Source organism: Oncorhynchus kisutch, linkage group LG10, assembly GCF_002021735.2.
Source record: "Oncorhynchus kisutch isolate 150728-3 linkage group LG10, Okis_V2, whole genome shotgun sequence".
Lineage (NCBI taxonomy): Eukaryota > Metazoa > Chordata > Actinopteri > Salmoniformes > Salmonidae > Oncorhynchus > Oncorhynchus kisutch.
Genome location: NC_034183.2, coordinates 15,808,959 through 15,824,722, shown reverse-complemented (window position 1 = coordinate 15,824,722; position 15,764 = coordinate 15,808,959). Strand labels below are relative to the sequence as shown.

Genomic DNA, 15,764 nt, shown 5'->3' with positions numbered 1-15,764 from the left:
AGTTGTATTTTTGTTTCATCAGAGGACATTTCTCCAAAAAGTATGAGCTTTGTCCCCATGTGCAGTTGCAAACTGTAGCTTGGCTTTTTTATTGCGGTTTTGGAGCAGTGGCTTCTTCCTTGCTGAGCCGCCTTTCAGGTGATGTCAATATAGGACTTGTTTTACTGTGGATATAGATACCTTTGTACCTGTTTCCTCCAGCATCTTTACAAGGTCCTTTGCTGTTGTTCTGGGATTGATTTGCACTTTTCGCACCAATGTACGTTCATCTATAGGAGACTGATAGCATCTCCTTCTTGAGCAGTATGATGGCTGCGTGGTCCCATGGTGTTTATACTTGTGTACTATTGTTTGTACAGGTGAATGTGGTACCTTCAGGCGTTTGGAAATTACTCCCAAGGATGAACCAGACTTGTGGAGGTCTACAATTTTTTCTTGAGGTCTTGGCAGATTTCTTCAGATTTTCCCCTGATGTCAAGCAAAATAGAGAGTTTGAAGGTAGGCCTTGAAATACATCCACAGGTACACCTCCAATTGACTCAAATGATGTCAATTAGCCTATCAGAAGCTTTTAAATCCATGACATCATTTTCTGGAATTTTCCAAGCTGTTTAAAGACACAGTCATCTTAGTGTATGTAAATGGCTGACCCACTGGAATTCTGATACAGTGAATTATGAGTGAAATAATCTGTCTGTAAACAATTGTTGGAAAAATTACTTGTGTCATGCACAAAGTAGTTGTCCTAACCGACTTGCCAAAACTATAGTTTGTTAACAAGCCATTTGTCGGGTGGTTGAAAAACGAGTTTTAATAACTCCAACCTAAGTGTATGTAAACTTCCGACTTCAACTGTATATACAGTACCAGTCAAATAAAAAATCCTACAATGTGATTTTCTGGATTTGTTTTTCTCATTTTGTCTGTCACAGTTGAAGTGTACCTATGATGACAATTACAGGCCTCTCTCATCTTTTTAAGTGGGAGAACTTGCACAATTGGTGGCTAACTAAATACTTTTTTTGCCCCACTGTATGTGTTATTTCATAGTTTTGATGGCTTCACTACCATTCTATCATTCAAATAGTCAAAATAAAGAAAATCCCTTGAATGAGTAGGTGTGTCCAAACTTTTGACTGGTTCTGTCATATATATATATATAGAAAGGTCTTTGTTTCTGGCCATTTTTTGCCTGTAATCGAACCCACCAATGCTGATGCTCCAGATACTCAACTAGGCTAAAGAAGGCTAGTTTTATTGCTTCTTTAATCAGAACAACAGTTTTCAGCTGTGCTAACATAATTGCAAAAGGGTTTTTTAAGGATTAATTAGCCTTTTTAAAATAATAAACTTGGATTAGCTAACACAACATGCCATTGGAACACAGAAGTGATGGTTGCTGATAATGGGCCTCTGTACACCTATGTAGATATTCCATTAAAAATCTGCCTTTTCCAGCTACAAGTCAACATTAATAATGTCTACACTGTGTTTCTGATCAATTTGATGTTTTTTTAATGGGCAAAAAATTTCCTTTCTTTAAAAACAGGGAGATTTCTATGTGACCCCAAACTTTTGAACAGTAGTCTATATAGTGTCATTTTGCCACAGGGCCATGGTGTATACTGTACTTAGACATTAGCTAAAAGTACTCCAAATACATCACAGACAACAGTTGTCTTTTGGTCCATGCAACAGTGTGGTATCGCTCCATGTTTTGACACATTTAATTTAAAGAATATTAAGACGGTTAGAGACATTGAAACTTTATGCTTTCACGTATTCTCAGACTTGTCTTGTAAAAATTGGTTCCTGATTGTTATCTGAGTTTGTCCTTTTTAAAGTGTCAGGGAAGACTTTGGAGCAGTGTGATTCATTAGTATCATTAAATGTTCTTGTACTTTTTAAAAAGAAACATCATCAATGTTACCAAGCCCAATAGAGGATTGTTGGACAGCATCATGTCATGTTTTCACCTTGCATTTGGTTTAGGAGTTCAGTAGTTATTGCCAAACTAACTAAAATAATATCCCTTCAAAGGACAGTTGTTGGCTCAAGAGGTAATTCGTAGGGAGTTTTTAGAAAAGTGTGGTGGTTCACCAACATTTGAGAACAGCTTGGTCTTGTCTAATGTTCTTTTATTATAGAAAAAAATGATATTATCCAAGGACCATCTTTTCTCACTGACCTTCTGTGGACTGTTTTTTCCATCATTCATTCAGCAGCAGAGCTAGCTAGCAACCTCTTCACCCTTTGGGTTTCTATGGGTTTCTCTTTCCACCCAAGTCAGGTCATCTCTCTATTTCAACACTGGGCCTACCCCAGTAAAACATGGTCATGTATGACTCTCTCTCCCTGTTTGTCCATGTAATGTTCAGCAATGTAATCTAACACCATGTAACCTCCTCTATCCCTGTGTGTCCATGTAATGTCATGTAATATTTAGTAATGTAATTTAATGCCATGTAACCTCCTCTATCCCTGTGTGTCCATGTAATGTCATGTAATGTTTAGTAATGTAATTTAATGCCATGTAACCTCCTCTATCCCTGTGTGTCCATGTAATGTCATGTAATGTTTAGTAATGTAATTTAATGCCATGTAACCTCCTCTATCCCTGTGTGTCCATGTAATGTCATGTAATATTTAGTAATGTAATTTAATGCCATGTAACCTCCTCTATCCCTGTGTGTCCATGTAATGTCATGTAATGTTTAGTAATGTAATTTAATGCCATGTAACCTCCTCTATCCCTGTGTGTCCATGTAATGTCATGTAATGTTTAGTAATGTAATTTAATGCCATGTAACCTCCTCTATCCCTGTGTGTCCATGTAATGTCATGTAATGTTTAGTAATGTAATTTAATGCCATGTAACCTCCTCTATCCCTGTGTGTCCATGTAATGTCATGTAATGTTTAGTAATGTAATTTAATGCCATGTAACCTCCTCTATCCCTGTGTGTCCATGTAATGTCATGTAATGTTTAGTAATGTAATTTAATGCCATGTAACCTCCTCTATCCCTGTGTGTCCATGTAATGTCATGTAATGTTTAGTAATGTAATTTAATGCCATGTAACCTCCTCTATCCCTGTGTGTCCATGCAGGTCCTGGAGGAGCGGATGAAGTTGGAGTGTAAGTGTCATGGTGTGTCAGGCTCCTGCACCACCAAAACCTGCTGGACGACCCTGCCCAAGTTCCGAGAGATCGGCTATGTCCTGAAAGACAAGTACAACCAGGCGGTCCACGTGGAAGTGGTCCGGGCCAGCCGACTACGCCAGCCCACCTTCCTCAAGGTGAAGAAGACCCAGGGCTACCGCAAGCCCATGGAGACCGACCTCGTCTACATCGAGAGGTCGCCCAACTACTGCGAGGAGGACGCAGCCACGGGGAGCGTTGGCACCCAGGGGAGGCTGTGTAACCGCACCTCGCCCCACACAGACGGCTGCGACCTCATGTGCTGTGGCCGGGGCTACAACACGCACCAGTACACCAAAGTGTGGCAGTGCAACTGTAAGTTCCAGTGGTGCTGCTTCGTCAAGTGCAACACATGCAGCGAGAGGACGGAGGTGTTTACCTGCAAATAAAGGGGCATGACATAATGGACCTACAGTACGGTACTATGATTGGGAGGGGTGTGGCAGGACTACCTGGATGACAAGGAAGACCCCAGATAAAAGATAAAAGGACATGTCTTGGAACAGGAATAGTGAGAGATTTAAAAATAAAAAGGAATGGAATGTTCAATATCAGCTCTTCATGGCATCGTTTTGCACAGCAGAATCTATATGAGCTTTTTAAAAGAAAAGTGAGGGCTAAATATCAATAGATAATAATACTAAAATCTTTGACTGACTGAGACAGAATAATGTGTGATCATGTACTGATGTAAAAGTTATGACTACAGGAAGCAAATGGTGCCTGGATGGGAACTGTGCATTGCACTCTGGGATTTGTAGTTATTTTTTTCACAAAATGGCTTCTTCATGGAACAGAAAGACAGAGACAGACTCTGGAGATGTGGTAGAAAATGACAGTAACTGTTGAGGGATGAGACTGGCATGAGACTCTAAAAGTCTTTTAGTGAGAACTTTGAGTTTTACTTTCTTTTTCCACAGAGGGAGAGGGCAGAGGTGAATATTTGAGCCCCCAAACTGGAGGTGTTTTCTTTTTGGAGCTGTGTAGACATGAAGAACGCTGTGTAAGTGTGGTGCCTTGGGGCGCATTGAAAGTGGAGAAGTCTCTATAGTAAGCCCTCTGCTGCCAACTGGAATACGGTGGAGTATGTTAGTTTTCCAGTCACACTGGAACTGTCTGTTTGAACACTGAAAATAAATTGTTTATTTATGTTATAGTATCTTAAAACAAAGCACTAACGGGTAGAAATGTCTTTTTTTGTACTAAGTGTAAAAATTACTTTTTAGAAAACTTTGACTGAAGATAATGCGTGTCTTTTAGAATATGGCCCTATCCCACTATCCCACTATCAATCCCCCTTTTTCTAAAATGGTTTCATTGCTACTGGTGTGTTGACTACATAAAACATCAACAATACAGGGTATTTCACATCACAATCAATCACATTGGTTCTATTTTGCTGTAGCATAGCTTTTGTTTGCAGTCATTTATGCAGCAGACGTTAGGCCTACATCCTGTCTGGGTTATTTAGCATAGACAGTAGCAAGAGAACTCATCTCTTAACCGCAAAGATCCTTCCTCAATTATTTAAACATGATATTGCTGGATGTATTGTAGAGTGGTGCACTGATATTATTTTCTATTCAGAAACAACCAAAATGAAAAAGAAATAATCTCCCATTTGACTGCTTTTTGAAATTTATTGCAAAGAAAAACAAGACTGAGAATCAAAGAAAAACAAGACTGATAGTCAGTGAGTGAAGTCTGCTGGTCGTGAGAGGAAATGTTAGGTTTTAGCCAACAGTTTCGGTAATTCACTGCTTCCAAAGCTGTGTTGGCATTCTCATCTGTATTCATTGGTTGTGGTTAAACTATACCAAGTGTCAGGCTATGTAGAGTTCCATTGACGTAAACCATCAGTATACATCACTGATCAAAAGCAGTCATTATTTTCAGCATCTTTTCATCATGCTTAAAGCTAGAATATTTAGTTGCAACATCCATTTTTGGACTTATAAACTAATGGTATATACCCATTGATTTTTGAAGAATATAACTTGTAAATGCCTCATGAGCTTAGTTCAACTGTCTCATCCTATCAGAATCCCAAATATAAGCCTGTTTTACTCCAATGTCTGTAAACAACGTAAACAAACACTGTATAGCCTTAAAACATGATTGAAACTATAATTGGTCAGATGGTCAGTCATTGCATCCATAGCTCTGTCTATGAATTTGAGAGTGGTTACATTTCTCCAGGCCCATCCCTCAACTTTTTCACTAAAAGGAGGCGGGTGACCACTTTGGTATAGTTTCAACAGTGGATTTTAGCTTTAACCTTCATATGTTGATAAGAGAATATTTGCTTTCTGCTTATTTAAGATTATGATGACCCAAGGTTTACCTGTCAGATGGGCCAGTTTCTTTCTTGGCTAATTTATATGCGTTCTAATTTTGATTAAAACCACCGCAGGCATGTTGCTATTTCTAGATACAGTATGAACTCAGCAACAAGGGGACAAAAGCGTGAAAATGATCCAAACCATCTCTCAAACAGTTTCTCATAATATTACTAATACACATTTAGCGACACCAAAACAAACAATATGAAAAACTCATCCTGAATCAGTTATTTCAAACCTCTTTGGCAGAAAACCATACAGTTGAAGTCGGAAGTTAACATACGCTTAGGTTGGAGTCATTAAAACTCATTTTTCAAACACCTCGCGCATTTCTTGTTAAGAAACTATAGTTTTAGCAAGTCGGTTAGGACTTTACTTTGTGCATGACACAAGTTACACAGATTATTTCACTTATATTGTATTGTATTATTGTATCACTGTATTACAATTCCAGTGAGTCAGAAGTTTACATACACTAAGTTGACTATGTCTTTAAACACCTTGGAAAATTACAGAAAATTATGTCATGGCTTTAGAAGGTTATGATACATAATTTGAGTCAATTGGAGGTGTACCTGTGGATGTATTTCAAGGCCTACCTTCAAACTCAGTGCCTCTTTGCTTGACATCAGGGGAAAATCTAAAGAAATCAGCCAAGACCTCAAGAAAAAACAACAGCAAAGGACCTTGTACAGATGTTGGAGGAAACAGGTACAAAAGTATCTATATCCACAGTAAAACGAGTCCTATATCAACAGTCCTGTATTGCCGCTCAGCAAGGAAGAAGCCACTGCTCCAAAACCGCCATAAAAAAGCCAGACAATGGTTTGCAACTGCACATGGGGTTGTACTTTTTGGAGAAGATTGTACTTTTTGGAGAAATGTCCTCTGATCTGATTAAACAAAAATGGAACTATATGGAACTCTTTGGCCATAATGACCATCGTTATGGTTAGAGGAAAAAGGGGGAGGCTTGCAAGCTGAAGAACACCCTCCCAACCGTGAAGTACGGGGGTGGAAGCATCATATTGTGGGTGTGTTTTGCTGCAGGAACTTCACAAAATAGATGGCATCATGAGGGAAGATAATTTTTTTGTTATTTTTGTTATTTTTTTATTTCACCTTTATTTAACCAGGTAGGCTAGTTGAGAACAAGTTCTCATTTGCAACTGCGACCTGGCCAAGATAAAGCATAGCAGTGTGAGCAGACAACAAAGAGTTACACATGGAGTAAACAATTAACAAGTCAATAACACAGTAGAAAACAAAGGGGGAGTCTATATACAATGTGTGCAAAAGGCATGAGGTAGGCAACTAATTACAATTTTGCAGATTAATACTGGAGTGATGAATGATCAGATGGTCATGTACAGGTAGAGATATTGGTGTGCAAAAGAGCAGAAAAGTAAATAAATAAAAACAGTATGGGGATGAGGTAGGTGAAAAAGGGTGGGCTATTTACCAATAGACTATGTAGAGCTGCAGCGATCGGTTAGCTGCTCAGATAGCTGATGTTTGAAGTTGGTGAGGGAGATAAAAGTCTCCAACTTCAGCGATTTTTGCAATTCGTTCCAGTCACAGGCAGCAGAGTACTGGAACGAAAGGCGGCCAAATGAGGTGTTGGCTTTAGGGATGATCAGTGAGATACACCTGCTGGAGCGCGTGCTACGGATGGGTGTTGCCATCGTGACCAGTGAGCTGAGATAAGGCGGAGCTTTACCTAGCATGGACTTGTAGATGACCTGGAGCCAGTGGGTCTGGCGACTAATATGTAGCGAGGGCCAGCCGACTAGAGCATACAAGTCGCAGTGGTGGGTGGTATAAGGTGCTTTAGTGACAAAACGGATGGCACTGTGATAGACTGCATCCAGTTTGCTGAGTAGAGTGTTGGAAGCCATTTTGTAGATGACATCGCCGAAGTCGAGGATCGGTAGGATAGTCAGTTTTACTAGGGTAAGCTTGGCGGCGTGAGTGAAGGAGGCTTTGTTGCGGAATAGAAAGCCGACTCTTGATTTGATTTTCGATTGGAGATGTTTGATATGAGTCTGGAAGGAGAGTTTGCAGTCTAGCCAGACACCTAGGTACTTATAGATGTCCACATATTCCAGGTCGGAACCATCCAGGGTGGTGATGCTAGTCGGGCATGCGGGTGCAGGCAGCGATCGGTTGAAAAGCATGCATTTGGTTTTACTAGCGTTTAAGAGCAGTTGGAGGCCACGGAAGGAGTGTTGTATGGCATTGAAGCTTGTTTGGAGGTTAGATAGCACAGTGTCCAAAGACGGGCCGAAAGTATATAGAATGGTGTCGTCTGCGTAGAGGTGGATCAGGGAGTCGCCCGCAGCAAGAGCAACATCATTGATATACACAGAGAAAAGAGTCGGCCCGAGAATTGAACCCTGTGGCACCCCCATAGAGACTGCCAGAGGACCGGACAGCATGCCCTCCGATTTGACACACTGAACTCTGTCTGCAAAGTAATTGGTGAACCAGGCAAGGCCTGGATATATTGAAGAAACATCTCAAGTCATCAGTCAGGAAGTTAAAGCTTGGTCACAAATGGATCTTCCAAATGGACAATGACCCCAATCATACTTCCAAAGTTGTGGCAAAATTGCTTAAGGACATCAAAGTCAAGGTATTGGAGTGGCCATCACAAAGCCCTGACCTCAATCCCATAGAGAATTTGTGGGCAGAACTGAAAAAGCGTGTGCGAGCAAGGAGGCCTACAAACCTGACTCAGTTACACCAGCTCTGTCAGGAGGAATGGGCCAAAATTCACCCAACTTATTTGTGGGAAGCTTGTGGAAGGCTACCCGAAACGTTTGACCCAAGTTAAACAATTTAAAGGCAATGCTACCAAATACTAATTGAGTGTATTGTGATGAAAGAAACAAACGCTGAAATAAATCATTCTCTCTACTATTATTCTGACATTTCGCATTCTTAAAATAAAGTGGTTATCCTAACTGACCTAAAACAGGACATTTTTACTTGGAATAAATGTCAGGAATTGTGAAAAACTGAGTTTAAATATATTTGGCTAAGGTGTATGTACATTTCCGACTTCAACTGAATATTGTTTGGGCCAAGTGCATGTTAATCCACATAATGTCAGTGCTCATCTCAGTTGCCCATGTCAACTGTTCCACCAAATACCCAAAGCCCTTATTTGGCCTCTGACTCCCTGAAATTCAACACATGCTTTACATGTCTGGCCATTGTATGTAGAGGTTTGAGCCGCCAACATTTATATAAAACATACCCCTTATTCAGAACTTCCAACCACCCTTAATATGGCTATTGGCGATATGAAGGAAGCATAAATCATTCAATATTGTTAATACATTATTTTGTACACAGCACATGTTCATAGTAATCTGTGCTTTGTTTGTCTTCTTTATGGCACGCAGGGAACAAAAGTGAATTATCTCTCGAAGCCCATCTCCGAGTCAGTCAGTCACATGCGAGTCTGAGAGAGACTGATGAGGGGAGGATAATAGTAATAATAATAATAGTAATAATAATAATGTCTGGAATGGAGTGATTGGTATCAAACACATGGAAACCATGTGTTTGATACCATTCCATTCTTCCCTTTCCAGCCATTACAATGAGCCTGTCCTCCCTAATTATGCTTCCACCAGCCACCTGTGGTCTTGGGGCTTTGTGAAGGTCTGGCTTGGATTGTCAGAGCTGCCACTGAAGATAAACCTTCTCACGCTATCATCTGATTAATTGGTCTAACTCAGTCACCATGCATTGCCCAGGTTCCTGGATGTAGGCCTGCGGTACGTCAATATATCACCATTTGATATGAGATAACTTATTGACATCAATAAGTTATCTCTCAAGTGTTATGGCCACCATTATATGTTGATAGAGTACCAGTACAGTGATTATCTTAACTCTCTGGACCCTCTCCATACTCTCTGTGTTGGCAGCATTGGCATCCAGTGTCACTGGGGAAGTGGAGCTCCATGCAAATGACCTGTGCTGAATAGGCAGTGCCTCAGTTTGCCTCTTGTTTCTGGACACAAACGAGAGTTTAGTTCTTTTGAGTGTTTTTTCTAGATGGATGGGATGGCTAGATGGAACAAGGATGTGCATGTGCAGCCGGAAACAGCAAGTGAAAAGAATGGCTAGCAGAGAAAGGGGCTGGTGAAAATGGGTTGGGAGAGGGAGCGAACGTGTGGGGATACTGTTCAGGAGGTACAACCCTAGGATTAACCTATCAGGTCTGTGTGGCGGAGAGCAAATGGTGTGAATCACAAATGTTTGATTTGTGTTGCTGTCTTTTCCTCAACTGGGATCATGTGTTCTCTAATAGTCAATATTCAATAAGTTAAATAAAGGTTAAATAAATACAAAATATTCACATTTTTTAAGATCATTTAAGATTAAGATCAGATCAAAAAGTAAGAAGAAACCCATAGCCTAGTCATCTATGAACCAATTCATGTGTTGGTTAGTTCCCTTGTTCATTGTGGATGGTTAAATCAACTTTTCTATGGATTCTCAAATGGACTCAGGAAAGTCAGTGAGCAAGACTTGGGTTTGTTTACGTAGCCACAGCTTCAAATTAGCATTGTAGGAGCTAACAAGTTCATGTCATTTGCTAGATGGGTTTCTCAACTCAGTCGATAGGTTTTATTAAAAAGTCTGGGATTCCAGCAAACAAAGACAGGTGCGCAGCTACAGGGGACAAACCTAGGTACGCGGTAAGGGTTTCAGAGTTTACAGAGACTCGATGTCGTTGGAGGTACACCCACAGTCATCAACTCCACAATCTACACCACATCTATGGAGTTGAGAACAATTTGTCTAGTCATTTCCTAGTGAAGTACTAATTTGGGTGAATGTTGCCTTTAAAATTGAAAACTTGGTATTTTAGCATTGGCAATATGATTGATATAACAAATTAGTTAGCCCTGAAAAATAAAGAGAACTAAAATAAACATGAAATTCACTTGGGCCAGCAAGTATTTAATACAATTCAGATATGAAGATATTACCAGATAATATAGACAACAAAATATTGTTTCATTTCTATTTAAATCCAATACATAAAAATAAAAAATCAATGGTGTCAACATTGCTATTTTTATACATGACTATGAGTCAAAATCAATATTTCCATGGGTATTATTGTTGAGTTTTATGGTATATTTGACATGTGACATATGTATATCTACAGCTTTTAAACAGACAAGTGTCTGTCTATATTTGTAAAGATTATGGGTGAATTGGTATAAAGACAAACAATATGAATGCATAATTACATTACTAGGGTATATTTTGACCGGTGTACATAAAGAGCTTTCACACTTACAGCTATTGAAAACAAATCTCGTAAATGATCGTTTTTTTATTATGTGAAAAGTGTAAATGGTTGCTGTGTGATAAACTGGACATCCAGATCTTAATGTAAAGTGGCGCTACATAACTGTGAAAAGGGCCATGCTACTTTATTAATTTAGTGGGCGCTCCCACTCCTTTATGTGAAAAGCATTACAGCCGGGCACCAGAGCAGAAGTAAGATGTGTTTTGTTAGTTGTCTGAAACCCTGGGGACCGGAACCACATAAGCTCCCCATACTATACCCTGGATTGAGAAAAATAAATCCATTTGTGTCTGACAAACATTTTGTCATTAAAAAATATGAGATAGAAAAACAGACTTTGCTGTGTGTGTGCCTTCTTGTAAACCAGCTATTGTTCAGGTGTCAGAATCATTAGTTCATTGGGTTATATTCTGCAAGCTAATCCTTCTGGTCTAATTCACACTAGTAGAGAGCGACGTGTCTGCTTTTCCAAATCAGGGCCCGGGATGGGAGAGAGAGTTGCAAAGTAACAGCCATTGAAAACTAGTGGGGAATGGATGAACAGTGGTTGTATCTGTAACCAACCCACATCTATGGTCATGATTAAGAGTTTAGAGTGGGGACAAACAAGAGGGGGAGGTCTGATCCAATGTACATGACTTTGGCAAGAGAACGAGATCCGTTAACTTAAAGATGACTGAGTGTTTGTCCAAAATGGCACCCTATTAGGGCTCTGGAAAATAGTAATGCACTATATAGGGAATAGGGTGCCATTTGAGACACAGTCGGAGTCTAAAGAACATAAGAGAGGCCTAAAAGGCTGCCAAGTCTCATTTGAGACCAGTTGGTTGCCCACAGCACAGAGCAAAGAGAGGATGAAGAGAGGACAGGAAGCTGGATGCCCTCCCTCGTGAGTTCCTGATCAATTCTACTGAATGTTTTCTCTCCATTTTTTCTGGAAGTCTTTGCTGCTCAGACCCATTGAAGTGCCTGGACAGATTGACCATGCAGTGTTGTCCTGCTTCAGCTGACAAACATCCTCATTCACTGCTTCTAGAAATGGGGCAGCGTTAGTTACTATGGTCTAATGGGCCTGAGTCAGCCCAGAGGCACAAGAACCAACTGTTAGCTTCAAGTATCAGACCAGCTCTATGTAGAATAGATATGGGGTGGTCACTAAAGAGGTAACAAAGACGTTAGCTAGTCCTGCCTTGCACAGAACTACCGGAAAAACCCCAATGTAGGGGCTAGGGTTTCCTCTGTCTTTTCCCTTAACATTTAAGAATTGACAAAAGCACTATAGATTCCTCCAGCTTGGCTCGGGGGATCTGGGGATCTGGCTCCACCCAGTCATTTATAACTTCTGTGAAACAAACGAGAACCTTAGGATCAGAGGCTGGCCATCACAGATAAGACACAGCTGCGGTGGGGGAGAGAGGTGAGGGTGGTGAAAATGTTTTTTTTTCTTCCTCAAAACCATGGGGGGGGGGGGGGGGGGGGGGTAAATTCAAGGAGTCAGGAGTCGTTGGAGTTGACGTTTGAGATTTTCCAGGGATCAAGAGAGAAGAAAGGAAGGACTGTTGTCTTCCAGACACTGAACATCAATTACAGTGTGCCTGGGAGACACGTAGGGAACATATGTAAAAGTCTGCAGAGTGATGCACCATTCTAAACCATTCGACTATGTCTTGTTTGTTGTTGGAGCAACATCCCACTGGGCACACACTGGTTGAATCAACATTGTTTCCACGTCATTTCAATTAAATTAAGTTGAACCAACGTGGGAATTGTCACGGGCGTCCTCCTCTTCATCTGAAGAGGAGAGGCGAGAAGGATCGGAGGACCAAAATGCGGCGTGGTATGTGTTCATGATGAAATTTAATAAAGAAAACACTGAACATTGAAACACACTATACAAAACAATAAACAAATAATCAAATCAAATTTATTTATATAGCCCTTCGTACATCAGCTGATATCTCAAAGTGCTGTACAGAAACCCAGCCTATAACCCCAAACAGCAAGCAATGCAGGTGGAGAAGCACGGTGGCTAGGAAAAACTCCCTAGAAAGGCCAATACCTAGGATGAAACCTAGAGAGGAACCAGGCTATGTGGGGTGGCCAGTCCTCTTCTGGCTGTGCCGGGTGGAGATTATAACAGAACATGGTCAAGATGTTCAATGTTCATAAATGACCAGCATGGTCGAATAATAATAAGGCAGAACAGTTGAAACTAGAGCAGCAGCACAGTCAGGTGGAAGTTGAAACTGGAGCAGCAGCATGGCCAGGTAGACTGGGGACAGCAAGGAGTCATCATGTCAGGTAGTCCTGGGGCATGGTCCTAGGGCTCAGGTCAGTTGAAACTGGAACAGCAGCATGGCCAGGTGGACTGGGGACAGCAAGGAGTCATGTCAGGTAGTCCTGGGGCATGGTCCTAGGGCTCAGGTCCTCCGAGAGAGAGAAAGAAAGAGAGAAGGAGAGAATTAGAGAACGCACACTTAGATTCACACAGGACACCGAATAGGACAGGAGAAGTACTCCAGATATAACAAACTGACCCCAGCCCCCCGACACATAAACTACTGCAGCATAAATACTGGAGGCTGAGACAGGAGGGGTCAGGAGACACTGTGGCCCCATCCGAGGACACCCCCGGACAGGGCCAAACAGGAAGGATATAACCCCACCCACTTTGCCAAAGCACAGCCCCCACACCACTAGAGGGATATCTTCAACCACCAACTTACCATCCTGAGACAAGGCTGAGTATAGCCCACAAAGATCTCCGCCACGGCACAACCCAAGGGGGGGGGGGGCGCCAACCCAGACAGGATGACCACAACAGTGAATCAACCCACTCAGGTGACGCACCCCCTCCAGGGACGGCATGAGAGAGCCCCAGCAAGCCAGTGACTCAGCCCCTGTAATAGGGATAGAGGCAGAGAATCCCAGTGGAAAGAGGGGAACCGGCCAGGCAGAGACAGCAAGGGCGGTTCGTTGCTCCAGAGCCTTTCCGTTCACCTTCCCACTCCTGGGCCAGACTACACTCAATCATATGACCCACTGAAGAGATGAGTCTTCAGTAAAGACTTAAAGGTTGAGACCGAGTTTGCGTCTCTGACATGGGTAGGCAGACCGTTCCATAAAAATGGAGCTCTATAGGAGAAAGCCCTGCCTCCAGCTGTTTGCTTAGAAATTCTAGGGACAATTAGGAGGCCTGCGTCTTGTGACCGTAGCGTACGTATAGGTATGTACGGCAGGACCAAATCAGAGAGATAGGTAGGAGCAAGCCCATGTAATGCTTTGTAGGTTAGCAGTAAAACCTTGAAAATCAGCCCTTGCTTTGACAGGAAGCCAGTGTAGAGAGGCTAGCACTGGAGTAATATGATCAAATTTTTTGGTTCTAGTCAGGATTCTAGCAGCCGTATTTAGCACTAACTGAAGTTTATTTAGTGCTTTATCCGGGTAGCCGGAAAATAGAGCATTGCAGTAGTCTAACCTAGAAGTGACAAAAGCATGGATTAATTTTTCTGCATCATTTTTGGACAGAAAGTTTCTGATTTTTGCAATGTTACGTAGATGGAAAAAAGCTGTCCTCGAAATGGTCTTGATATGTTCTTCAAAAGAGAGATCAGGGTCCAGAGTAACGCCGAGGTCCTTCACAGTTTTATTTGAGACGACTGTACAACCATTAAGATTAATTGTCAGATTCAACAGAAGATCTCTTTGTTTCTTGGGACCTAGAACAAGCATCTCTGTTTTGTCCGAGTTTAATAGTAGAAAGTTTGCAGCCATCCACTTCCTTATGTCTGAAACACATGCTTCTAGCGAGGGCAATTTTGGGGCTTCACCATGTTTCATTGAAATGTACAGCTGTGTGTCAACCGCATAGCAGTGAAAGTTTACATTATGTTTTCGAATAACATCCCCAAGAGGTAAAATATATAGTGAAAACAATAGTGGTCCTAAAACGGAACCTTGAGGAACACCGAAATTTACAGTTGATTTGTCAGAGGACAAACCATTCAGAGACAAATTGATATCTTTCCGACAGATAAGATCTAAACCAGGCCAGAACATGTCCGTGTAGACCAATTTGGGTTTCCAATCTCTCCAAAAGAATGTGGTGATCGATGGTATCAAAAGCAGCACTAAGGTCTAGGAGCACGAGGACAGATGCAGAGCCTCGGTCCGATGCCATTAAAATGTCATTTACCACCTTCACAAGTGCCGTCTCAGTGCTATGATGGGGTCTAAAACCAGACTGAAGCATTTCGTATACATTGTTTGTCTTCAGGAAGGCAGTGAGTTGCTGCGCAACAGCCTTCTCTAAAATTTTTGAGAGGAATGGAAGATTCGATATAGGCCGATAGTTTTTTATATTTTCTGGGTCAAGGTTTGGCTTTTTCAAGAGAGGCTTTATTACTGCCACTTTTAGTGAGTTTGGTACACATCCAGTGGATAGAGAGCCGTTTATTATGTTCAACATAGGAGGGCCAAGCACAGGAAGCAGCTCTTTCAGTAGTTTAGTTGGAATAGGGTCCAGTATGCAGCTTGAAGGTTTAGAGGCCATGATTATTTTCATCATTGTGTCAAGAGATATAGTACTAAAACACTTGAGCGTCTCTCTTGATCCTAGGTCCTGGCAGAGTTGTGCAGACTCAGGACAACTGAGGTTTGGAGGAATACGCAGGTTTAAAGAGGAGTCCGTAATTTGCTTTCTAATAATCATAATCTTTTCCTCAAAGAAGTTCATGAATTTATCACTGCTAAAGTGAAAGTCATCCTCTCTTGGGGAATGCTGCTTTTTAGTTAGCTTTGCGACAGTATTAAAAAGGAATTTCGGATTGTTCTTATTTTCCTCAATTAAGTTAGAAAAATAGGATGATCGAGCAGCAGTAA

At 41.4% G+C, this 15,764-nt stretch overlaps 1 protein-coding gene across 2 annotated transcripts in view; it reads left to right on the top strand.

Moving 5' to 3' along the window:
• Positions 1-5,882, top strand: part of LOC109897464 (protein Wnt-7b) — a 53,277-nt gene extending 47,395 nt beyond the window's left edge. For both annotated transcript variants that reach the window (XM_031833217.1, XM_031833216.1), the window contains exon 4: positions 3,110-5,882. In XM_031833217.1, the coding sequence (XP_031689077.1) occupies positions 3,110-3,589 (480 nt within the window). In that variant the 3' untranslated portion in view covers positions 3,590-5,882. The remainder of the gene's footprint in view (positions 1-3,109) is intronic.
• The last annotated feature ends 9,882 nt before the right edge of the window (positions 5,883-15,764 follow it).